Source organism: Arachis hypogaea, chromosome 12 (genome assembly GCF_003086295.3).
Source record: "Arachis hypogaea cultivar Tifrunner chromosome 12, arahy.Tifrunner.gnm2.J5K5, whole genome shotgun sequence".
NCBI lineage: Eukaryota > Viridiplantae > Streptophyta > Magnoliopsida > Fabales > Fabaceae > Arachis > Arachis hypogaea.
This window is the reverse complement of record NC_092047.1, coordinates 94018001-94043908: the sequence shown is the minus strand read 5'-3', so window position 1 is coordinate 94043908 and position 25908 is coordinate 94018001. Positions and strand designations below refer to the sequence as shown.

The following is a 25908-nucleotide window of genomic DNA, read 5'->3' as shown; positions in this document are numbered from 1 at the left end:
GGTTTCTGGAACGGGTTTGAGTGGATTTGGAACTTCCAGTGGATGGGAGAGCTATTCCAACAGAAGTTGGAACTTGTGAATCAATTACATGATATCTTGAGACCAGTTAAACTAGCTATGGAAAGAGAGGATAGAGTTGTCTGGAAGTTTGACAAACAAGGTGTTTTTTCTACTAACTCATTTGTGCAGGTGTTGCAGGAGGAAACACCCCGGATGACATAACAAGCTATAGCTTCACTAAGACTATTTGGAAAGGGTTAGTTCCTCCAAGAGTAGAGCTGTTTGTTTAGTTTGTTTTGATAGGTGAGGGGAATACAAAGGAAAGGTTGTGTCGAGTCGAAATTATTAACCAGGATGAGAATGTGTGTGTGTGTGTGTGTGTGTGTGTTATGTAACAAGAATGTTGAATATGTCCACCACTTGTTCCTTGGCTGTGAATTTTCTTGGTAGGTGTGGTGCGCTTGGTTATCTAACTTTGGCAGCCCATGGTCCATCCCGAGTTCTGTGAAGGAACACTTTCAAAGTTGGACAGGTGCTACAAATAGGAAAGACGAGAGTAAAAAGTGGTTGATAAGCTTCTTCGCTATTGTGTGGAATATTTGGTTAGAAAGGAACAGGAGGTTGTTTCAGAATAAAACAAAATGCGCTGAAGATATCATCAACTTGTCGACTCTTAATTACAAGGAGTGGAGGTGTGAAGATTCCTTTGGTTGTTTATGACAATGCCAGAGATAACACTGGGATAAATTATTGTTTCAAATTCTATATAGAGTGTACAACAGGTGTTATTTTGCTGTTTTCTTATTTGTTCGCTCCACGTTTGTGTTGAACTTCTTTGTTTAAAAAAAAAAAAAGAAGACTTCATTTGCAAAACATAAATAACAAGAGCAAGAACAAGAAAAAAAAGAGACCTATATATAAAAATATTAAATATTGAGGAGTATTTGATAAAATTAAACTTATAAATACGTATTTAATTTTACATCATTAAATCTAATAATATCCAACAGTTCAAATTAAAAGATTACCATTAGTCCCAAAGAGAATTGAGACCAACAAATCGGCCAATCTTATTTATGATTACAAGAATGAAACAATGAACATCTCTAAATGTTCCTTATATATTTGTATATGAATTTGAAATCTATTTGATTTAAAATCTCACATCCTATTTAATAGTGAAAATGAGTATTTTAAAGTTATAATATTTAACAAATGAGAAACATTAGAAGGCCAATAAAATTTATTATTTTTAGTGAGTTAGTCAGTAATATTTAAAAATATGAGCTAAAAATATTAATAGATTATTAGACTAAAGATATTATATTAACGACTAAAAATACTAGTAAAAAATAATAAATTCTAGCAGCTCTTAAGCTTTTTTTTAAATAAATATGTTTAAATAATATGAGTGAAGAGTGCTAGAGAGCTAGTAGGTTTTGTGATTTATAACCATTAATTAATTATCATTAATATTTTTAATAGTGTGAGATTACATTTAATTATATGAGTTTACTCTTTTTTTTTTATTGATTAAGTGCTGACCAAATTTTAATAAAAATGATGTTCCTTAAACTTTCTCATTAACTCAATTTCTTCTACCGTACAAAATGGCTTAAGCATAATGAAATGACTTAAATGTAACTCTAGATATACACAAAAGGATCAGAAACTTATAATGAACATAATTCACAGTTAGGTTCACATTAAAAGACTTCAAACTTATACACAAAGAAACCATGGATATTTGAAGCAGAAAAAAATGATAATAAAAATAAATAAAATAGGAACAACTCTTGCTAAGGAAACCTTACTTGCATAATCACAATATCACATTATTGAAACTATTACTATTTGAAAGTAACTTTACTATTGGATGATGATGGAGAAATAAACATAGATGCAGAAAAATTTGTGTTGCTGCTGCTACTAATTGGGTATGTGTGTGAATGATTACTGCTTCCTTGTTGATCATTTGCTGAAGATCCATTCAGAATCATGTCAACTTTCATATACTCTCCTCTTTCTTGCCTAATTTCTTTAAGCATTGCTGCTACATCTTTCATGGTTGGCCTGTCATCAGGGCTTGGATTAACACACAAGAAAGCCACACCTAATGTCTGCAGAATCTCCTCAAGTTCGGATTCCGGCCGGACACGAAGGCTCTCGTCGAGGACTTCCTTTCCGCCTCTCTTTTGTCTCACCCAATCAACAATGTGGACTCCTTCTGGTATTGTTGGATCAATTGGTTGCTTCCCTGTTAGTACTTCTAGTACAACAACACCATAGCTGTAGACATCACTTTTCTCTGTTATTTTCATCATGTAGCCATACTCTGCAGGTCCCACCAAGGATTTATGTAAGTAAGCCATGATTTGTTACTAGGAAAATGTTATATCTTCATAACAGATTAAAGAAACAAAATCATAACCAACAAAATTATGTTGGTAACAAAAGTATCCATGAAAAGAACAAAACATTCACTTGGTATACCAAAAGCACTTGATTTGTTTTGAAAGATCTATCCAAATTGTAAGTAATTCTGTCAAGGATATTATCTTTCATGTGTAGTTTTTCATAGGATTTGAGTTTAGGGCTATACTCACATATAGATTCATACCATACATGGGAATATAGGATATATATATATATATATATACCCTTTTATTTTGTATCAGAGTGTCTTCCTTGAGTTGTTAGAGATAGAATCATTAATGTTATGTTCTCCTATTAGGTTAAATTTTAGGGATAGGGATGAGTGGTTTTATGACATGATATTAGAGCTGTATGGCCATAAAGTTTAGAGTTCTTGCTAGTAAAATAATCTTTCGTGGGTAATTTTAGCATTTTACTCGTTCATATGTGTGGAACACTATGCCCATTTACACATCGACTACTTGAATAGAACATTGATGCTTAAATTGTGTCCACTAATAGGACATGAAATATGAGTTCACACCTCCAAGAAAAGCTAGCGTACACACACATATTGTTAGTTTCTAAGGCAAAAAATGCAATAAGAAAAGCTATCTAAAATACAATTGGATATGTGACATTATTTCTTCAATTATATAACTATTTACTTGTTTGCTTCTTGGTTATTGTAACAGTCTCTTCCTAATTATATGGCTTAAGTGTTATTAAACTAAATATGTAATGCTCACAAGTTTGTAAGCCATAGATTGTTACTATATATGTATCTAAGCCTACAAGGTGTAAATACATTCAACAACAGTTGTGACATACTCTCCTAACAAAAGTAATCAAACTATGACATGAAAAGTTCAAAAAATTTGGATTATAGTACTAACCAGGAGCAATGTAGCCATAGGAACCAGCCAATGTACTAGAAGATCGTGCGAAATCGCCATCATCCACGAGCTTGGCGAGTCCAAAATCAGCTATATATGGTTCAAATTCAGGGCCTATGAGGATATTATTGGCCTTGATGTCCCTATGAACAATGGGAGGAACACAATCATGATGCAAGTAAGCCAAGCCCTGTGCCGCGCCGAGTATAATCCGGTATCTGATATCCCATTCCAGGCAGTTACTTCTTTCATGGAGTAGATTTCCAAGACTCCCATTAGGCATATAGTCATACATGAGCAATCTTGTGTTTCTGTTCCAGCTGCAGCCCAAGAACCTCACTATGTTCTTGTGGCGAATCGAGCCGAGTGTCTTCACCTCGGCCGAGAAGGAATCGCGAACTCCACAGTTACTCGCCGGCTTGTCACTTTGGCAGTCATATCTTGAAGCCATTGTTGTTGGCCAGAGCTTCTTCACAGCGATGACATCGCCGTTTTCCATTTCGGCTTTGTAAACAACTCCTGAACATCCCTTTCCAATTATGTTGGACTCTACCAAACACTTCAAGACTTGATCAACCGAGAAATTTAGCTTTTGGAACGGCGTAAAGTGCCACGGCAACGAGTTTCCTCCAATCTCAGAATCATTGCCATCTTGAGCAACTTTCCTCGCTCGAATGATTGTCGCGATTCCAAACATTGCCAATGCAACAATCAAAGCGCTTAGAAGTCCGATTGCGAGTTTGATTCTCTGTGACCTCTTGGAATTAGTACTATGCAGCATTGTTGTCATTGCAGCATTAGTGATGAAGCAAGAATCATGGCCGTTGGGACACAAGCCTTGATTCCCTTCGAAATCGGTCGGCAATAACTGGCGGAATAGCTTGCTGTCCGGTAAATAACCGGAGAATTTATTGTATGAGATATTCATAGAAACAAGATTTTGAAGCCCTGCAAATGCTAACAAGTCTCCTTCAAGCAAATTATGCGAAATGTCCAAAATAGACAACTTATTCAAAGCCGAAATCTGAGGCGGAACTATTCCAGACAATGCATTGTGACTCAAGTTAAGAGCAATGTCTAGCGCTTCGATTTCGAATAGTTCTTCTGGTATGCTTCCTGAGAATTTGTTGCTGCTAAGGTCTAAAAGCTGAAGACCAGAACACCGTCCAATCGAAGAGGGAATCGATCCGGAGAACGAATTTTGCCTAACAATGATTCTAAGCAGAGAAGCCAGTTCGCCAATGTTCATCAAAAACTCGCCGGAGAAATTGTTCATCGACACATCCATGACTTCAATCCTTGTAAGAGAGGATAAAGAACTCGGCAAAGCGCCGGAAAGCGAGTTATTGCTAAGGTTGAGCATTTGAAGTTCCTTGCAGTTACCGATATTCTCTGGTACTAACCCTGTAAGATGATTTTCAGAGAGATCAAGGAAGCTGAGGTTGTTAAGGAATCCAATTTCACTTGGAATCTGGCCTGTGATTCTGTTTTTAACGAGCCGGAGGCGAACAAGGGAGCTGCAGTTACCAATCTCCGCCGGAATTCGGCCGGAGATTTCGTTCGAGATAAGGAGAAGCTTTGTTAAGTTCTGAAGCTGAAACAAACTTGGAGGTAATCCACCAGTGAGTGAATTGTATGATAAATCCAAAGCTTGAAGGCTTCTACAACCGCCTAACGCCAAAGGAATCGCTCCTTCGAGCTTGTTCTGCCATGCAAAAAAAACTTCAAGCATCTCTAGTTTTCCGATCTCCGGTGGAATTGAACCGGAAATCTCATTTGTATCTAACTGCAACTGAACAAGGTTCGTCAAGTTTGAAAGGACTTCAGGAATTGAGCCTGAAATGTTGTTGTTACTCAGCATAAGCTCTTCGAGGTTCGAAAGATTCCCCAAACTTCGCGGTATTGTTCCTGACAGAGAGTTCAAGGAGACATCAAGAATCTTCAAGCTTATGCAGCTTCCAATTTCTTCGGGTATGCTGCCTAAGAAACTGTTCTGCCATAGCAGCATCTTTTCAAGCTTCTGGAGCTTCCCTAACTCCTTCGGAATGGAACCGGAGAGATCGTTCTCATAAAGAAACAAGTTCACAAGCTCAGAACAGTTTCCAATCTCAGCTGGAATCTCACCGGAAAGCATAGTACTATAAATTGAGATAGTTTGAAGCATGGATAGTTTTCCCAACGAAGAAGGTAACGAACCCGAAACCTTGGTATCTGCAAGGCCTAAAATGGTTAGATTATTGCAGTTACCAATAGCTTCAGGAATCTTCCCAACAATGTCCTTGTTCCCTCCAGCTCTTATCTTTTCAAGATTCAAAAGGCTTCCAAGCTCAACTGGAAGCTCGCCGCTGAGGCTATTATCGAAAACATTGAGATTCTTGAGGCTAACACAGTCACCAATCTCCTTTGGGATTGGACCTGTGAGCTGGTTTGAGTTTAATGTTAAGTCTTGAAGGTTCTTGAGGTTTCCAATGGTTGAAGGAATGGAACCAACAAGAGCATTTGAGCTGAGATCAAGAACGGAAAGCGAAGCGAAGTATCCAATATCCGGGGAGATTGGTCCGGTGAGATTGGCACCGGAGATGACGAGTTTTCGAAGGAAGGGAAGGGAAGAAGAGAGGTTTGAAGGAAAAGGAAGGGCTAACTGTATAGCTTGAATGTTTATCTCTATGACGTGGTTGTCTACGGAGCATTTGACGCAGGACCAGTTGCATGGTGTAGGGTCTAGAAGGTTCCAGTCTGAGAGTGGTGAAGGAGTTTTGGAGGAACCGTTTTTGAGCCATGAAAGCAAAGCTAGAGCTTCATTATTATTATTGTTTGAAGAGGAAGAAGAAAGAGGAAGGTTTGTTAGTGTGAGAAAGAGTAAGAAGAGATGGAGAAGAAGAAGGTGGTTGAGAGATTGCCTCGGCATTTGGTGGTGGTGGCTCAAGGCTTGCCTCGGCATTGGCATTGGCATTGACATTTGCCTCAAAACTCCAGCCATGGCAAGTCTCTAGTATTTGCATACTGCGTATATCGCTCGCTCTGTCCTCAAACCTCTTTTTTGGAGAAATTATTGGGACACCACTCTCTTTTTTCGTGTATATCTTATAAACATATTTTATAGCGAAGAAATATATATATATATAGTTTTAGGGATGAACTAACATGTATTTTAAAGATACATGAGTAGAAGATTTTAAATTTTTTATTTAATATATATAAAATAAATGTATTAAAAATTTAAATTTTTTATATTTTTAATAAAAAATTTTAATTTATAATCTTAATTTATATTTTTAGGACATATGATAAATAAATCTATAATTTTAAAAAATTTGAATCTTTTAAATTAAAAAATTTGGTAAAATAGTAAAATAAAAAGTTAATTATTAGTAATTTTATAATTTTTATAAAATATATATTTTATTATCTTAATTTAAAAGTGATTAATTTTTTACTTTATTATTTTATCAAATTTTTTACTTTAAAAAATCTTGATCTAATTTTAAAGTGATTGATAAAAATTTAAAAAGTGATTGATACAAAAATTAAAAAAATTATAAAATAAAGTGTATATAAAAATAGTATAAAATAAAGTGTATATAAAATTAGTATAAAAAGTGTATAAAATAAGGTGTATATAAAAATAGTATAAAATAAAGTGTATAAAATAAAGTGTATATTTTAATTGCACTATTTACGTCAGATTGACAAAAATGCATCACGTTAGTTATTGACCCATTTTTTATTAACGACGTGATGACATGCCTTGATGACGTGGCGTGTTAGTGACACGTGTCACTCCATGATTTGGTCATGTATAATGGTATGATGATATATTGACCAGTGACACGTGGCATGCTAGCATGGATGGTTGTGACACGTGTCACAATGCTATTTAGCCACGTGTTGCAACAGTATTCGTCCACGTGTCATCCATTATGTCATCCAAATTAGTCCCTCACTTTGTGTTAAGTAGTCCCTCACTCTGTGTTAAGTGACTCATTTTAGTCCTTGAAATTGAATGTCTGGCACCAAATTAGTCCCTTCACCAGTTTTTTCTCATTTTTTTAAAAATTTAAAATTTTCAATATTTTAGATGCATTAATTTCAATTCTATTTTTTCACATATCGTTTAAATACAAGTGCTTTTATAAAAATTTTTATTTTTTTAATTATATATTTTTTCTATAATAATTTAACATTGATAAATTTTATAATATATAAGTATGTTATTATAAAAAAAGAATTATACGATTGATTAGACACATTTTTTCATAAAAAAATGTGTTTTTAATAAGAAATCAGGAACTAAAATACACATTTTTTTCCGATTCTTATGAATACATGTTTTCATTGTGTGTAAATGTGGGGGTGCTTGAAATATCTTCACATCAACTCCAAAACAGCGGTTCAAGGTACAAGAGAAAAAATATTTTATAAAAGTGCTTGTATTTAAATAATATGTGAAAAAATAGAATTGAAATTAATGGATTCAAAAATATTGATAATTTTGAATCTATAGAAAAAAAGGAGAAAAAACTAGTGAAGGGACTAGTTTGGTGCACGACATTCAATTTTAGGGACTAAAATGAGTCACTTAAGGCAAAGTGAGAGACTAATTTGGTGCATCTACAATCATGACATAATGGATGACACGTGGACCAATACTGTTGCGACACGTGACACAAATAGACACGTGGCCAAATAGCATTGTGACACATGGCGCAACCATCCACGTCAGCATGTCACGTGTCACTAGTCAACACATCATCATACAATTACACGTGGCCAAATCATGGAGTGACACGTGTCACTAACATGCCACGTCATCAAGCCATGTCATCACGCCGTTAACAGAAAATGGATCAAGGACTAACGTGGTGCATTTTTGTCAATCTCAGGGACGTCATTAGTGCAATTAGAATCTCAGGGACGATTTTAGTGCACGATGCCAATCTCAGGGACCATTTTGGGGTTTAACTCAGAGATACATAGTATCATCTTAATTTTTGTGTCCCTTGTGATTTTCTATATCAGATTTGTTACACATTCAGGTAATATATTGTCATTTAAATTTAACTAAATAGATCCAACACCAATAAAAATCACTCTAGTTAAAAAGAGTGTGATTACACAGACACATAATTCTTCCAACCAAGTCATTTACGTTTACGCGCTACGTTGTCATCGTCGTCGTCTTCATCTTCCTTCTCCTCTTCCTTCTCTTTCTCCTTCTCCTCCTTCTTCTTCTCTTTTTTCTTCGTGTGTTTTTTCTTCATTGTCATTCTTTTGTTGCTGCTGTTATTGCTGTTATTACAGTAGAAGGTGAGAAGAAAGAGTTTTGAATTGGGCAGGACAACGAGCCCAAATGCACCTTAATTCACTCAGAAATGAACTAAAATTATATAATGATTGCAACACAATTAACTCAAAAATGAACCAAAATTACATATAATTGATTGCGATACAATTAACTCAGAAATGAATCGAAATTACATAACAATTGCGACACGATTAACTCAAAAATAAAATAAAATTTACCATAATGATTGTGACACATAAACTCAGTTCAAAAATAAGCACACAAACAAGACTGAATCATTGATAAAAACACATCCAAAATCACTTTTGGACCAGACAACGTCATTAATATATTTTTTCTTATTTTTTGTTTGATATTTTCTTCTTTTTTTTTTGTTTTATTACTCTCAAGAGAGTAAATAAAAAAGAATTTTGAGAAAATAAAATAAGAATGTGAAGATGAAGAAGAAAAAGATGAAAAAGAAGAAGTAGTAGTAGTAGAAGATGAGGAAAAAGAGTTTTGAATTGTGCAGGAGAATGAATCAAAATGCACCTTAATTCACTCAGAAATGAATTATATAATGATTGCAACACAATTAACTCAGAAATGAACCGAAATTACATAATGGAATGTGACACAATTAACTCAGAAACGAACCGAAATTACATAACAATTATGACACAATTAACTCAGAAATGAACCAAAATTATATAATGATTGCGACACATAAACTCAGTCCGAAAACAAGTACACAAACAAGACTGAATTATGAACAAAAATACATCTAAAATTAATTTTGGATCAGACAACGTCAATAATATGTTTTTTCTTCTTTTTTGTTTGATATTTTCTTCTCTTTTTCTTGGTTTTATTCCTCTTAAGAGAGTGAAATAAAAAAACTATAAGAAAATGAAAAAAGAAGAAGATGAAGAAGAAAAAGATGAAAAAGAAGAAGAAGAAGAAGCAGTAGAAGATGAGGAGGAAGAGGAGAAAGAGTTTTGAATTGTGTAGGATAACGAGTCCAAATGCACCTTAATTCACTCAGAAATGAACCGAAATTATTTAATGATTGCGACACAATTAACTCATAAATGAATCGAAATTATATAATGGATTGCGATATAATTAACTCAGAAATGAAATAAAAGCACATAACAATTGCGACACAATTAACTCAGAAATGAACCGAAATTACACAATGATTGCGACACATAAACTCAGATCGAAAATAAGCAGACAAACAAGACTGAATCGTGAACAAAAACACATCTAAAATCAATTTTGGATCAGACAACATCATCAACATAGCAAAAATTCAACAATAATAATAACGACGATGACGATAACGATAACGACCATATGTATAAGAAGAAGACGTCAATGACGATAACGATGATGATCATCATGATGATGGAGGAGAAGGATGAAAAGGAAGGAGGAGCATAAATTCCAATAAGAAAAGGAGGAGGAGGAGGAGGAGGAGGAGGAGGAGGAGGAGGAGGAGGAGGAGGAGGAGGAGGAGGAGGAGGAGGAGGTGTTGGTGACGACGGAAGCGAAAGTGAAAAATAATATAAAAAAAAGGAGGAGAAGAAGAAGAAGACGTACGCATCAGGGGTGAAGAAAGCATGCGTGAATTTGAAACAAGAAGAAGAAGATGCGCGAGGGAAAATGAAAACGAAAAAAAAGCGCGTGATTTAAATCATTTGAATGAACTTAGATGTTAAAATTATTTGGATGTGGAGAATAATTCTTTTTATATATAGTCAATTTCAATTAATAAATAATGTGTATTTTGTTGTTGTCATAGGTTTATATCTTTTTGAGAATTATTATTATTATTATTATTTCGCACTTGAGAAGTAATTTTGTTAGAATATCTTTTAGATGATAAGCTGAAAACCATTAATAAAAGGAAAAAAAATAAAATGGAGTAAAATATTATTTCTTTAAAACAAAGATTTAAGTTTTGACAAAATAATTTTTTTAAAAAGAAATAATATTTTTTTCTATAAAGATTATTTTAATTTGAGAAAAATTACTATTTTTCATAAATTGCAAAAAAAAAATTTCCTATAAAGATTCTTTTAATTTGAGAAAAGATGTACTATTTTTCATAAATTGCAAACAATTTACGTATTTGATCCAATTTTTTGTTGGAATATTTGAAAAATTACCTAAAGGATACATACATTGAAAAATTTCAATTTTTTTGAATCTTTTTCCACATAAAAGAAGTTTCCAAAATCAATTCATTTAAGATAAAATTATTAAATTTAGAAAATAGCATTTTTTTAATTAAATTTACAAAAAACATCCTAAAAATTAAATCTTATTTGGAGAATCTCTTACATGTCTTATAATATTTAGTGTATTTTATCAAACTAATGTTATTTTAGAGGGTCAAAATATTTTTTATTTGACCTATTTAAATAAGTTTGTTATTTTTGATAAAGATATTTAAAAAATTATTTTAACAGAATAAATTTAATTTAAATTTTTTTGACACTCGAAGCTATTTTTTATAATATTTTTGGGTTTTACAAAATTAGGCTGAAAATTTGAAAATAACAGTTCTAGGACAAAAACAATAAGACAAAATTTACTATGATAAAATTAGGGCAATTTACATAATTAATTATTTGGATTTTAAAATTACCCATTTACAACTTTTTAAAATAGGATACGTATTTACATTTTTTCACATATCTATAGGCAGTAGCGGTTTACAGTTACACATAATCCGCTACAGGCAACCGCGGATTTACGTGAAGAAACGGCTACACAGAAATCACTAGAGGCTACCGCGGTTTCTGTTGAGGTATGGTTGGGTATAAACCGCTACTGGCAGTAGCAGTTTATGTGTATGGGGATGCGTGCGTAAACCGCTGGAGGCAGTAGTGGTTTACGTTGAGTGTGTGCGAGTGTGGTTGCCTATATAAACCCCTCAAAGGCCAAAGGTGGAGGAAGAGTGTTGTTTCTCACAAATGGAGAGTGAGAAAAGTTTTGTGACTCTAGTGCATTGCTCTGGAAAAATTCAAAAAAGCAAAAGGTATGGTGTGAAATTTACAGATAGAGAACCGCTTAGTATTTTTATCCGGTCGTCGAGTACGTTGGCAGAGATTAAGCTCAACATATTACGGAAGCTCGGTGTGTATGGTTCGAAGTGGTAAAAAAGTTATTTTACAAGATTTTTATTGCCGTTGTGTCAACTGGTGTGAGATATGAGAGCTTTGTGATAGGGTTCGATGAGGACCTGCAGGTCTTGTTTCACTGCAGGCGGAGTTTCCCAGAGGTTAGAATACCCGAGCTGCTTGCGAAGTTGGAAGATGGTGTCGACAGCTCCGGGGCATCGGCGCCGAATCCTCAGTCGACGACGGTGGGTGGTGCCTCGACATCGATGCATGTGGTAGCAGTAGCAGTTCTGGTTCCTGATCCTCAACATTTTGCGGCTGTTCATGCTGGTGTGCCTCCTGGTGATCATGATTTTGAGTTTGAGGCCGGACCGGATCGAGTTGAGAATGCGATACGGGACGATGATTCAGATGACGAGCCGGTTGCAATTGGTGGGGACAGTGATGATGATATTCCGAGCGATACACCTACACCACATGGAGGTTCCGGTTCTGGCACACAGCAGTATCCTCCGCACCTGTCATCGTTGAACTTGGAAGCCGTCGGCCAACACCAGAATGTAGAGGCTACCTTCGCAGGCTAGGGTATGCATGATGCGAATGCTTTGATGAAATTTCAGATTGGCCAATCGTTCCAGAGTAAGAAGGAAGCTGTGTTGAGGGTAAGAGATTACATCATTCGGTGTGGAGTTGAGTACAGAGTTATGGAGTCGAACAATCTGAAATACAAAGGGAGATGCAAGGAGTTTGGTAACGGGTGCACGTGGTTGATTCATATCACGCTGCGAAAACGGAAGAGCACTTGGGAAGTTAGGAGGTACAACGGTCCGCACACGTGTATGGCCACATCGATATCAGTCGGTACAAGCTCCGTTCTTCTGCCATGATATTCAACTAGAGGTCGCACTCGGATAACTCGGACCCGCTCTCTAGATGTTCTGACCTCTCTCTAGAATTTTCTCTCTCTAACTTGCCCAACATCCACTCCAAATGAGGAATTCGCGGCTGCCTACCATGGATTATATAGACAACCAAACTCAACGTAAAGCGCTACTGCCTCCAGCGATTTACACACGCATTTTCATACACATAAACTGCTACTGCCAATAGCGATTTATGCCCAACCACACCTCAACAGAAACCGCTGCAGCCTCTAGCGATTTCTGTGTAGCCGTTTCTTCACGTAATCTGCGGCTGTCTGTAGCAAATTATGTGTAACTGTAAACCGCTACTGATAGTAGCGGTTTCTATAGATATGTGAAAAAATATAAATACGTATCCTATTTTAAAAAGTTATAAATGGATAATTTTAAAACCCCAAATAATTTAATTATGTAAATTGCCCATAAAATTGCTTTCTAAATATTTTTGTTGCCACTGTAATTAGGGGCAGATCTTTGAATGGGGAATGAGGGCCATGCATGCCCCAACCTTTTTATAAAACTAATAGTACTAGATGTTTTTGTGATATAATATTTCAATTGGTTAGAGATTTTTTTTCACAAATTTAAGAGTATTTGATTTGCGTTTTTATTTTTTATTTTTATTTTTAATATTTTTTATTTTTTATTTTTTAAATTTTATAAAAAAATGTGAAAATAGTAAAACTAATAAAATTTTATTTTTTGTTTTTATCTTCTATTTTTACTTTTTTTTACCAAATCCAAAAAATAAAAAATATTAAAAATAAAAATAAAAAATAAAAACGCAAACCAAACGCACTTTTAAATATTCTTAATTCAATTCTCATTTTTTTTTCATTTTTATTATATCTCCTACCAATCTCATATTTTATTATTCCCTATATTACGTCATTGTTTTTTCGTACACGCAATATATTTTTTATTTCAAATAAATAATAATAACTAATAAATTGAAGATTAACAAAATCTTTACACATTCTCAATAACACTCTAAAAAACTAAAGACCACCATAGAAAACAATAATAAATTAATTATTTTGAAGTTAATTTAAAAGATGATTTTTTAATGATAATTTGGCTATTTATATTAAAAAATTAGTAAATTACTAATTTTTTTATTTTATTTAATTATTAAAAATTTTAAGTCACTCAATATTCCAAAAGTATTATTTTAAATTATTTTTACTTGTAAGATTATTTATTTTTTTGTCATATTTCTAACAAAAATAAAAAATAATTTTATTTATAAATTTTATTTTAATATGAATATCATTATATAATTTTTATGTTAAAATTTTTTCTTTGTCTCCTTAAAAATTTTTTTCAAACTTCGCCACCGACCATAATTAGGGGTGGCAACATGCACCCTACTCGCAAGCACTCAACCCGGTCGGATAGAGTTGTCAACCCGACTGCTGCGGGTAGGATTTTCGTGCGGGTTGGGTCGGATGTGGATCGGTTTGAGTCACAACCCTACCCGACCAACTTGCACCATATATATGTATATATTATATACTTATATAAAAATATGTTTTAAATAGATGTTAAATCAAAGAACTCTCATTAAATGCAAAAGATCCTTAGTCACTAAAAAAAGATTATTAATTGATAATTTCATATTTTTTTTACACATTAATAAGTTATATTTTAAACACTACAAGAAAAGAGAACTATTTTAACACTTTTTTTTTAACAGCCATAGTTAAGTGTAAAAATTAATATATATTTTTAACAAATATCACAAATGTCAAATTCTCTATGTTTTCTTGATGAATAATTTGATTGTAGAAAATTACTCCTCAATTTTGACACTCATTTGCTTTCAGCTTACTCTACTATTCCTCTTTTTCGGTGAGCTCCATCAATTTTGGCATCACACTGCTCTCGGTTTTTTATCATACTACTCATTCTTCATCTTCAAAATCTCAGTTTATTCTTTAGTTTCAAGATCTCATCTCATTCTTTGTTAAAAATTTTTGTTGAGAATTTTTTATGGTCAATAAGTGTCAAAATAAATAGTATTTTTGACAGTTAATAAGTTTCACAGAAAATATATTCTCAAATTTTTCTAACAAATTATTTTTGATGGCCAATATTTATCAAAATAAGATTTAAACTTTTTTTTTACAATTACTTATATGTTAAAAATACTATTTTTGACAAAATTTTATTAATATATTTTTATAGTTAAAATAGTGTCAAAATTTATTTTTTTTTGACGAATTTTAATTCTTTTTTGATACATATAATCCTAAAAAATAATCTATATTATTAGTAGTAAAATTATCATCAAGTTATATAATAATGTTGTATCTTTTTAGTAATTCATGAATTGAGAACGAATAGGATTAGGGTTGAAATATTCTCAATCTATAAATAAAATAGGATTAAATTCATATAAAAATCGGATTGAGTTAGGATTGAATCCGAATCCTATCCTACCCTACCTTACCGATTACTACTCTGACCATAACCATCTTAATAAACATGGCAGTTATAAACTGCACCTTATAAATAGATTACAAAAATGTGATATTTGACGTTTATGCCAAAGGGAACTTGAAGCCACTCATGCTTTCAATTTCAATTTTTATTTTCATGAAAGTTAATTCTTCGGGCGAAACAATTTTAAGAACTAACACAGCATTCCCATGGTAGGATTTTATGGACTATTTATTTGGGTGAAATATTATTTTTATCCATATTTAGTAAGTTTTAATCGTATTTCTAAAGTTCTAATCATTTTTTTTTATCACAATTTTAAAATTGACTCAATTCACAGTGAGGTGCTGGAGAAGAAACATAGCAACATTTGATTTAATTTATCGTAATCAATTTGTTAATATATTTGTTAATGTATTTTAAAACACGAAAAAATAATAATTGGTTATCAAATTATTTATGGAGCTATAAAAAAGATTTAACAAAAGATATAAATAAATCTCATTTTCTTTTTTATATTATATAATACATAGAGTTAGAATTTGTTTGGGCGTCATTTTCGAAAAAAAAAAATTTAATGATATCTTTTAAAAAAATATTTTTTATAAAAATAAAAGTAATTTTATGTTTGGATATCTCATATAAAAAGATCTTTTTATTTATCAATTCTGTTTGGATAAAATAAGATAAAAATACTTTTTTTTTTTATTTATTATGTGAAAAATATATTTTTTTAAAAAAAATCTTTTAAAAAAGATGTAAATTGTAGTTTTTTAAAAAAATATTTTTTTAAATTTTTTTAGTACTTTTATTTTTACTATTAAAAATTTATCAAACACACTAAAAAATAAAAAAAATATCTTTTTCATTAAAATTTTTTTTATCGATTTAATGGCTACTAAAAAACACTTACTTCTGATTTAACTATAAAAGTAAGATGTGTAGATAAATTTATTATTCATTAAGTTCCTATTGAAATAAAATTTACACAAGAAAAAGCATTTCTCATTCGTTGATTATTACTAGGGCATCCCAAAAACGTTTTAAATTAAGTTCTGAATTAATGAACTAAACTATGCCAGTAACCTGCCAAAACTTATTCTAGAAAAGAAATTAAATATTCAGATAAATGATTGGACTATTTTTCAAAATCAAAATAAAAAATCTTAAAAAATTCAAAAATATAAGAAAAAATACACAAAAAAATTATGTAAAATATATTTTTATTTAAAAATAATATTTTTACATTCTCTTTGATATTTTTTCTAGACTTATTCTATTTAATATATAAATGAGGGAAAATATTTTTATTTTAAGAAAATTTGCTTGATTATTTTATCCACCAAAATATAAGAATAGAAATAGATAGTTTAAATATATATTTCCTCTGATGATCTGTGCTATCTCATTAATTTTTGGAGACATTTAATTTATTAAATAGTACAAATGTAGTATTAGGAGGAAATCAGTTTTCCTATTCGTTTTTCTCTTCACTCTTCTCGAACTTGTTGAGAGTGCAGCCAATGACGGTGCAGAAAACTTAAATTTCTATAATTCCATGATAGTTACATTCTTTGTATTGAAGCAAAAGGAATAGGAGGGAGACAAAGACATGAAGATTTTTATAAGATTTTTGGAGTCAGAACACCATCACCACCACTTACCTCGCCTCGGGGTTCTGTTCTTTTGGCCAATTATTTTTTATTTGCCTGTTGCTTTGAAATTTGTAAACCTTGTTTGACACTAATTATCAGATAGCATGTGTTGTTGCATTGTTTTCCTCAACACTAGTCACTACTACAACTACTAATAGTGTCTGTGACAATTATATACAATATTGGTAAGGTAATGGTGTTGATAACCGAGCTTCTTTATTTTTTGCTTTGCTTTCTGGCACTTTGCTACTTGTTTTCAAAGTTTCCCATTCAAAGCAGATTCCCTAGCCAGTGTTTTAATTTCATGATCATTTGAATTCATTCGTAAGCATCTAGCTATAGCTCGGCATAAATAAAAAATAATGTCCATCAAAAGAATTTTTTAATAATTATATATATAGAGAGAGAGATTAGCCAGACAAAAAAATGAATTTTTTTTTTTTAATAATTGAAAGAGTAAAGTGTAATCTTTTATCATTAATTTTATCAGTAGGACTAAAAACAAATATAAAAGGAGAGAATAATAAAAGATTAGAAATCACATTTTATTCTCTCAATTTTTTTTAACAATAAAGAATAATCCTCTTTGGTTATAAACACTTTTTAATTTAGAGAAAACATTTTTGTTTTTTATTTTAGGAACCCAAGTATTTGTTTCCAAATGAGGATGGGCCGTTGGATACCCTTTATGATAATTTTCTTCCGCAAACATATAATATTCCCATAATATATACCTCACTATGCATAATTGCATATACATTTGGGATAGACATTAGACAATATAATATTTCAACATTAAAAAGGAAAAGTAAAATACGGAGTTAATAGTCAAAAATAATTTCTGAAATATCACACGACGATCAATTAGTCTTTAAGAAATCAGATATCTCAAATTAGTTTGTGAAAGATACAATTATAAGATGATGACGGATTATGTTAACTCCCATGTGAAATGATGACATGATATATTAATACTATGTGTCATAAAATAATTAAATAATGTGTTATGTCTGTAAATATATCATTTGACATATAAATTTATGTAAAATCAAATTAATTTCTGAAAATATACGCATGAGTTATTTTCACTCATAAAACTTTAAAAAGTGAGTAAATTAGTACTTAGACAAATAAATATCTCTTATTTTTTTCATAATCTTAAATTTTTAATATTTTTTATCCTACTAATTTTATTCTCATTTATTACACCTTACCAAATAATATATTATTAATTTTATATACTTTTATGTCTCCAACAATTATAAATATAGTTATAATTATTCACAAAAAATCAATGATTAAATTATTACAAAATTACTTTCTCATTCAAATTCTTAGATTTTAATATTTTAATTTTTTTGTAATATTTTTTTTATTTAAACATTTTTATGAAATGATTATCGATATATACTAAAAAATTAATTTTCTTAGATCTCACATAATAAATATAGTAGTTGTTTTAAAGTTTTAGACATTTGGAACTTTAAGAATTATAGAAGTATTCGTAGATTAAACTTATTTCAGTTAATAATAGAATAAAACTAATGTTAATTTTAGTTTATTAATTAACAGAAATTTTTTATCATATTTTTCTACTAACTTAATCTTTTATTATTTTGATGAATAATTTTAATTATATTCATAGTTGTTAGAGACATTATAAAATATATAAAACTAATAATATATTATTTTCTACTATTCTATGTAGAGAGAATGTTGCTTGGTAAGGCGTAATAAATAGAATTAAAATTAGTAGGATTAAGAAATATTCAAAAACAAATATTATAAAGAAAAATAAGAGAAATTTACTTGAGAACTAATTTGACTTATTTTTTAAAATTTTAGAAATGAAAAAGATTCACATGTGTATTTTTAAAAGCTAATTTGACTCTACATAAATTTATGACATGTTAGATGTCACATGACATTTAATTTGACTTATGATTGTATTTTTCAGGATAAATTTAAAACATCTAATCTTTTGAGGATTAAATTGATTCTAGCATAAGCTTTTAGGAACTATATTTTGACAATTAATATGTAAAATATGTATAGATACATAATTATTTAATTTACTAGTGAAAAATAAAAACCTAGAGTCTAAAACTAAGTTGCACGAAATATCAAAGATAACAATGTAGGATTGATCAAGGTATAAATATCTTGGTCTTCCCAACTAGTAATCTCAAATTTGAGTCATGGAAATGAAAAAATTATTTGTGGAAAGACTTCTTTGCCTTTTCTGAGAATTCAACATACTATACAGTATACTCAATGCTCGGATAGTGCTTAGTGCATATTCACATGAATCTCAGTTTAAGATAATTAAAATAAATAAAATGCTCCTTATTCACTTAGAGAAAAGAAAAAGCTCAAGAAATAGAAGGAAACTTGCCTTCAGTGGAAAACAAAAGATTACATCACCATAGACTATTAACTAATATTAACCAACCTTTCTAAAAAGTAAACACTGAAGACTCCAGGTACTGAAACACCACTCTAACAGTATGAATTCTGTCTTGTTCTCTAATGTTCCTCAATGGTAGGAATATGCAACATACCACATGAAACAATGTATATTTCATCCATTTTACATTGCCTTAAAAGAACTAGTCCGAGATTTTTCTGAAGTTAAATTTAGAAAATAGTAGGAATGATTTTGAATGTGAAAATGATATTGAAACATTTATTAATTACACATAGCTGAAACATTATTCATATGGATCTATCATTTTTTTTTCTTTAAAATTCTTTAGTCTTCCATACTAATGATACACCTTAGTCCCTCCCCTCTCAACATTAGATCAAATGCCTTGTTGATTTCAGAGAAAGGAACTCTGTGGGTTATAAACTTGTCCAATTCCAATTTCTGCAAAGTAATCAAAGGAAAATGATCAAAAGGGCGTTAGAGTCCTTTCCAATAGTCCAAATGTTATATCAAGAGGTTAACAGAAGAAATGTTTTTGAGTATAGCCGTAATCATATTTTGAGCCGACATACCACCCATTTACTATTGAACAGGATATGGACCCAGATTAACCAGTGAATGAGTGATATGACGGCTCGCTCTAATTACAATTATGATGACTGTGTTTAACTAACACAGCTATTGTAACCGTTATAAAATGTAATCACCTTGTTCATATACATATCGACCACAGATGGAAGATCAGTTCTGGGCTTGTAATTTCCAAAGAAAGTTCCTTTTAGTGTTCTTTCGTTGAGCAAATTAATGGGCTTGGTCATGAAAACTGCATCCTTAGTTGGAACTCCAACAAGCACAGCAACACCCCATCCCTACATAGTTCATCAAAATATGGTTAGGTACTTAATCTCATTCAGATTGCAGTTCTACACTTCTTAATAAAAACTTCATGTATGACGCAAATAAACAAAAAAGGAAAATCTTGTTCTACAACACATATTCTTTAATGTGTTGATTTCTCAACTCAATATAACATTTTTTGTAGCCAGAACAAGATATGAATTTGTTTAAGGTGACATTTGGTTATTGTCCTGAGGTAAAGGATACAGAGAGGTCAACAAAACATGTTTGAAGGTAGATACGAAAACAAGAACTTAAAATTTTGCCTATCTCATAATTTTATTAGGATAGCGTTTAGTTATTGTCTTGGGGTTAAAGAGAAAGAGATGTTTGGGACCCAAAATATGTTTGGAGAAAAGGATAAAGGCAAAATATTATCACTATTTTTGCAAAATTTTTTAAGAGAATTTCTATACTTCCAACTAGAGAGGCACAAAAAAGTGTTAGGACTGCAATAGCCCGCGTAAAACTGTGTGACATCTTTGGATCCATGAAAGGTTGTATTAGGCCTGTGACAGTGAATCTAAAACTTCGTCGCATCCCCACCAGCTAGGGAAAGGCTTTGTTTAGGTTCAGGTTCAGGTTCTTTATCTTAAAAACGAAAGGATGTAGAAGAGATCTCTGTCTTATCCTACTATCGGCGTCCTTTCTTTCCTAAGACAAGAGGCAAACACTGCCTATAAGATCCAAAGTTCCATATTTTTGTGTTTCTATTTAACCAAGTTTTCGTAAGATTGCTAGTCAGTAATGGCTTACGTCATGAACACATTCAAAAGCAGATATCATTGCGTTAATGTTTCCAGTGCACTCTATACTTCGGTCGACTCCTCCATTGGTCATTTCCGCAATCACCTGGTATTTAGAACAATAACTTCAGAAAACCAAGATAATGTGAACAGTGCATATACTGAAACATTAGATGAAGAATTATATACCTGTTGAACTGGCCTATCATAGTCCTGTGGATTCACAAAATCGGTTATTCCAAATTTTTTTGCTAGCATCAAGAAAGTTTAACAAACACAAAAGTTAAGGTTGTGTATTTTACAATGAGCCGCTTAACTATAGCTTAGTAACATCATTATAGAATTTTAGTGAGGTGAAAATGTTAGATGCTACCTTCTTCAAACCTGTTTGGGTTCAAATCAATTCCAATAATTCTAGATGCACCAGCAATTCGGGCACCCTCAGCAGCCTAATAAAATAAGAGAATATACACAAATAAATAGAGCAGAATTTTGAAGTATAATACTTCCTCTGTTTCAGTACAACTGTCAAAGCAAAAAATACATAATAAGAAAAGTAACAACTAGATCTTGGTATGTATAAATTTTTTTTAGATGAAATTTCTTCTAAATAAGTAAGCATATGTACTTTATTTAATAATCACAATAAAATTAAGGGTGTTTTGGGAGAAGAAAAAAAAAGCTAATAATGTTATTTTGATATTAGAAATGAACAGTTATTCTAAAACTTCACTTTTTCTTGAAACTTGATAATATGTTGAAACCGATGGAGTAACAAGAAACTAAGCGGTAGAATCAACATGAGAGTTGGAGTGAATTTTTAAACATACAGCAAGTCCAACAGCTCCAAGACCAAACACTGCCACTGTAGAACCCTTCTTTGGTTTTGCTACATTCAAAGTTGCTCCCAATCCTGTGTTTTGCGATCAATTTTCGACAAAATTCATTACTAAGACTTAAACCTGAAATCAATATGGAAAAGTTGACATAAGAGTATAGGATTAAACCTGTTGAGATACCACAACTGAGGACACATACTTTATCCATTGGTGCCAGTGGATTGAGCTTTGCCAAGCATCCAGAATGTATCACAGTGTATTCACTAAATGTGGACGTGCCAACAAAGTGGTTTATTGGCGTACCATTAATGGAAAACCTGCTTTTACCATCACTATGCATGACTCCTCTCTCTGTATCTATTCTCAGGAGGTCACACATGTTGCTTTCCTCGGATTTGCAATGAGCGCATTCACCACATTCACCGGTGAATACTGGAAGCACATGATCCCCAACATGCAAGTCTGTGACTCCTTCTCCAACACTCTCCACAATTCTGGTGAAATAAGTGAAACTTCTAAAGTGCAGGTTTTGGATTTAACAAAATACATATACCTTTATGGATACAAGCATCTAAACTATAGGCAAGAAAATCAAGGATTTTATATTTAAGATACAAATATATTACTTATAAGTCTAAAGCAATTTATTTTTTATCAGTTATTCAAATGCTATACTCTAGCCTAATCCTTAAGAAAATAATTATCATTTGTCTTCTAGTTCTATGGAAAAAAATGGTTGTTAAACCTATACATCTAAACTGATAATTTTCGACATCTTAATGAGTCAGGGGTCCATTTCTTTGTTTCAAGTTTCAACATCGTTACCAAAATCCCTGTTCTTCAACCATATGTAACTAAAAATGCAAAAAAGAACATACTTCTAAATTAACTACACAGAGACAGATATACCGAAATGACATACCCAGCAGCCTCGTGGCCGAAAATTCGGGGAAACAGTGGAGTTTGTCCCTGAAAGACCAAAGCATAAAAAGAAATGACAAAATGCAGAACTGAATTCCAAATTGTTCAGTAATACTTTGTATGTTTCATCTATTGATAAACACAACTGTATAACTTCACTCAACTATTCACAAACCCTAATGAACTCCATCGACTAGTAAAATAGAAGACAGACATGGTACCAAAATCAACATTTTGTAGACACAATCAAGAATGCAACATAAAAATTGTTGTTACTATAACCACTGAAATCGCATCAATGCAGAAATTTCAGCCATCTCAACCAATTTTTCCAACAAGTTTCCATACTAACAACAATGGAATTGCAGTTATATCAGTCAAATTTTCACAGTTTTCGGCAAATTGCAGTAATTTCAATGCTATATCAGCCAAAATTTCCAACAATATCCCACAATTGTAGTAATTACAATGAAATCACAACCCTAATTCAAGATCACTATGTTTGGAGCAAGTGATTATAGAACATAAACAAATAATCTAGCATGATAATAGTTGAAGAGCCAAGAAATGAAAAGCAAACCTTGGCCTCCCAGAAGTAGAGATCAGTATGGCAGAGTGAGGTATATTTAACCTTGATCCTCACTTCCATGGCCTGTGGCGGAGCCACCTCCACTTTTTCTATCACCAGTGGTTTCCCTGCTTCCCATGCAACAGCAGCTACAAATGCACCCCAAAAATATAACAAAATAAATAAATAAATAAAACAATATTATTATTTTTATGCTGTATTTTTTTTATTGGAAACAATCCTATTCGAGAATAGAGAAATTTTAAAAGAGAGATAACTCTCCTACAACCAGTAGCTTCATACGCGGGAATCGAACTGATACTAAAGGTTAATTAAAAACCGAAAAAAAAAAGCAGTTACTCTAATCACCGTTGTTAAAAAATTCAAATGTCAGCAACAGTTGATGTTTGGAACTGGAAAATTAAAACGAACGAAAGAAATAACAAAGAAAACTGAGTAATTGCTCGGTGCTATCATCAAACCATGGAGTATAGTTTATATGATTTTGATACCTTTGCAGGGAATGACGAGACCAGAAGTGGTGGACATGTTGTTAGTGAGAGGTGGTGATAATGACGATGATGCCCAAGAAAACTGAGAGAAAAATCTTTGTGAAAGAAAAGGCCTTGAACGTTGCACAAGAAATTGATACATCTTTGTCATATATATTTAACAATTAGTCCAAAACCAGTGGCGAGCGTAGAAGTGTCAATTCATTTGTGGTCCCTATATGTGACAATTGACAATTATGATAAAGTACGTTCATGCATATACATATATGAGTTCTGCTAGAGAATTAAGCAGGAGGTAGTGAAGTGAAGTTAATTAATTAAAAAATAAGTTTGTTATAAAAAAAATAATTTTTTGTTATTTTAATTTTTAAAAATTTAAAATTAAAAATAAAAGGAAGTTGATTTAAATTGGTTTATATTGTAGTTATATAAACTAGCGGCTTAACAGGCGTGCCTGTTCAGTTGCTTTTGTATTGAGTTAAAAAAATATTTATATATTTTTATTTTTAAAATTATAAATTTAATATTAATAATTAAAAAAATAAATTATGAAAAAATAAAATATTTTAAATTATTTAATATATATAGAAAATATAAAATAAATAAATTTAAATTAAAAAATAAAAAAATATGTTATTAGAATGTATAACAAAATTAAGATAAAGATTTACTAACATTATTTAAAATTAGTTATTTATATATTAAATTTATTTATTTTATCACTTTTATTTAATTTGAAGTAAATTTAAAAATTTATATTCAAAACGCTTTTTTCTTTATACATAATTCTAATAGATAAAAATTTATATTGAACATCTTTAATTATTTTTAAAATTTTATTATTATTTTAAAATGATTAATTTTTATTTTGATTATATCATCCCATCATATTAATTTTATTGTACATTTTATCATTTTTTCTTATAATTATGTTGCCTTCTTTTATTCTTCTTCTTTATTTTTTTCTTCTATTAACCCAACATCAATCAATTACCACTGTACAATTATCGCAACTCTCATTTTTGTTTATCACTTTGATCCATACATATACATTGTATTAACTTTTGAGTTGTTAAAAATTTATTAAAAGAATTATTTTCTTATTTGATTTAGATATCTAAATGTATAACTATTATATAAATACTTATTTTTCATACTTGCTTGTTAAGTTATATTTTATCATTTTAAGACAAAATTTAAGATACCAAGCATTAAAAGATTTTGTATAGAATAATTAAATAAAAATAAAAAATTTATAACTTATTTAATTTTTTTAATATATAGAATAATTACATTTAAATTAATTTAAGTATAATACTAAATCATTACATTGTTACTATGTGTAATAATGAAGATAAAAATTTATAAATATTTATAAATTTATTTATTTTTCAATTATATTTAATTTAAAATAGATGTAAAAATTTATATTTAAATCACTATTTCTTTCGCATAATTTTAATAGCTAAAAAAATTTATTTCTTATAATTTTATATTCAACATTTTAAATTATCTTTAGTTTTATTATTCTTTTAGAATTTTTAATTTTTTTTTCATTATTCTTTTTTTTATCATTATTTTTTTATCATTATCTATCTACATATGCCTCACCACTACTCTTATGTTAGCTTGTTCTCTCTTCCTTCCACTTCCTAGATTTTTTTTTCTCTTTCTATCTTCTCTTCAATCGCAATTAGTTATTTCCGTGTATTAGTTCATAATTATTACACTCAAGAAGTGAATACTACTTTAAAAATAATTTTTTTTTCTATTATGAGTATTTTTATTATCTAATGCATACAAAGTCACATATTGTCATTTATGATAAAAGTTGAAAATTAAAATTAAATGACATTAATATTTTTTGGTTTAATAAAATTAAAATAAAGCATAAAAATAAGGATAAAAGAATAGATGGCTCTAGAAAAGGATAATGTTAAATTTAACAAAAAAGTTTAATTTTATGTCTATTTTTTATTACTTATTTTACTTATCTACATGTTTAAATTAGACTTTATAATTATTGAGTCATGTTTCCTTCTAAGAAAAAAAAATAGTTACGAAGTCATTTTTATTTTTTATAAGAGTACATTCATTATATCATGATTTTAATAATTAATATAAAATTTTAAAAATTAAATAAATATATATTTATTTAAATTATATTTAAGAGTGAATTATATATATTTTTATAGTAAAAAATAGACTTAAGTTTTTCTATAATTAATAGTTTTCAATCATCTAATTTATA

The 25908-nt window shown here is 30.7% G+C and overlaps 2 protein-coding genes across 2 annotated transcripts; both read right to left on the bottom strand.

Moving 5' to 3' along the window:
• Nucleotides 1–1679: 1679 nt before the first annotated feature.
• LOC112727738 (uncharacterized) lies at nucleotides 1680–6403 on the bottom strand. The gene is made up of 2 exons (XM_025777626.2): nucleotides 3312–6403; nucleotides 1680–2335 (listed from the first exon to the last, which is right to left on the bottom strand). The coding sequence occupies exons 1-2, from the start codon at nucleotides 6289–6291 to the stop codon at nucleotides 1851–1853; spliced, it is 3465 nt and encodes a 1154-aa protein (XP_025633411.1). The 5' UTR covers nucleotides 6292–6403; the 3' UTR covers nucleotides 1680–1850.
• Nucleotides 6404–19077: 12674 nt separating this feature from the next.
• LOC112727737 (alcohol dehydrogenase 1) lies at nucleotides 19078–23815 on the bottom strand. Its single transcript, XM_025777625.2, has 10 exons — nucleotides 23658–23815; nucleotides 23158–23294; nucleotides 22579–22625; nucleotides 21825–22150; nucleotides 21648–21730; nucleotides 21191–21266; nucleotides 21007–21068; nucleotides 20828–20923; nucleotides 19882–20043; nucleotides 19078–19615 (listed from the first exon to the last, which is right to left on the bottom strand). The coding sequence occupies exons 1-10, from the start codon at nucleotides 23806–23808 to the stop codon at nucleotides 19499–19501; spliced, it is 1257 nt and encodes a 418-aa protein (XP_025633410.1). The 5' UTR covers nucleotides 23809–23815; the 3' UTR covers nucleotides 19078–19498.
• Between the last annotated feature and the right edge of the window lie 2093 nt (nucleotides 23816–25908).

Excerpts from the sequence above, each read along its gene's own strand:
- LOC112727738 (XM_025777626.2), bottom strand. The coding sequence starts at position 6,291 with ATGGCTGGAGTTTTGAGGCAAATGTCAATGCCAATGCCAATGCCGAGG. Across the intron at positions 2,336-3,311 it reads CTATGGCTACATTGCTCCTG|AGTATGGCTACATGATGAAA; the intron begins GTTAGTACTATA and ends TGGGACCTGCAG.
- LOC112727737 (XM_025777625.2), bottom strand. The coding sequence starts at position 23,808 with ATGACAAAGATGTATCAATTTCTTGTGCAACGTTCAAGGCCTTTTCTT. Across the intron at positions 20,924-21,006 it reads ATGATAGGCCAGTTCAACAG|GTGATTGCGGAAATGACCAA; the intron begins GTATATAATTCT and ends TCTAAATACCAG. Across the intron at positions 20,044-20,827 it reads CTTTTGAATGTGTTCATGAC|GGATGGGGTGTTGCTGTGCT; the intron begins GTAAGCCATTAC and ends TGAACTATGTAG.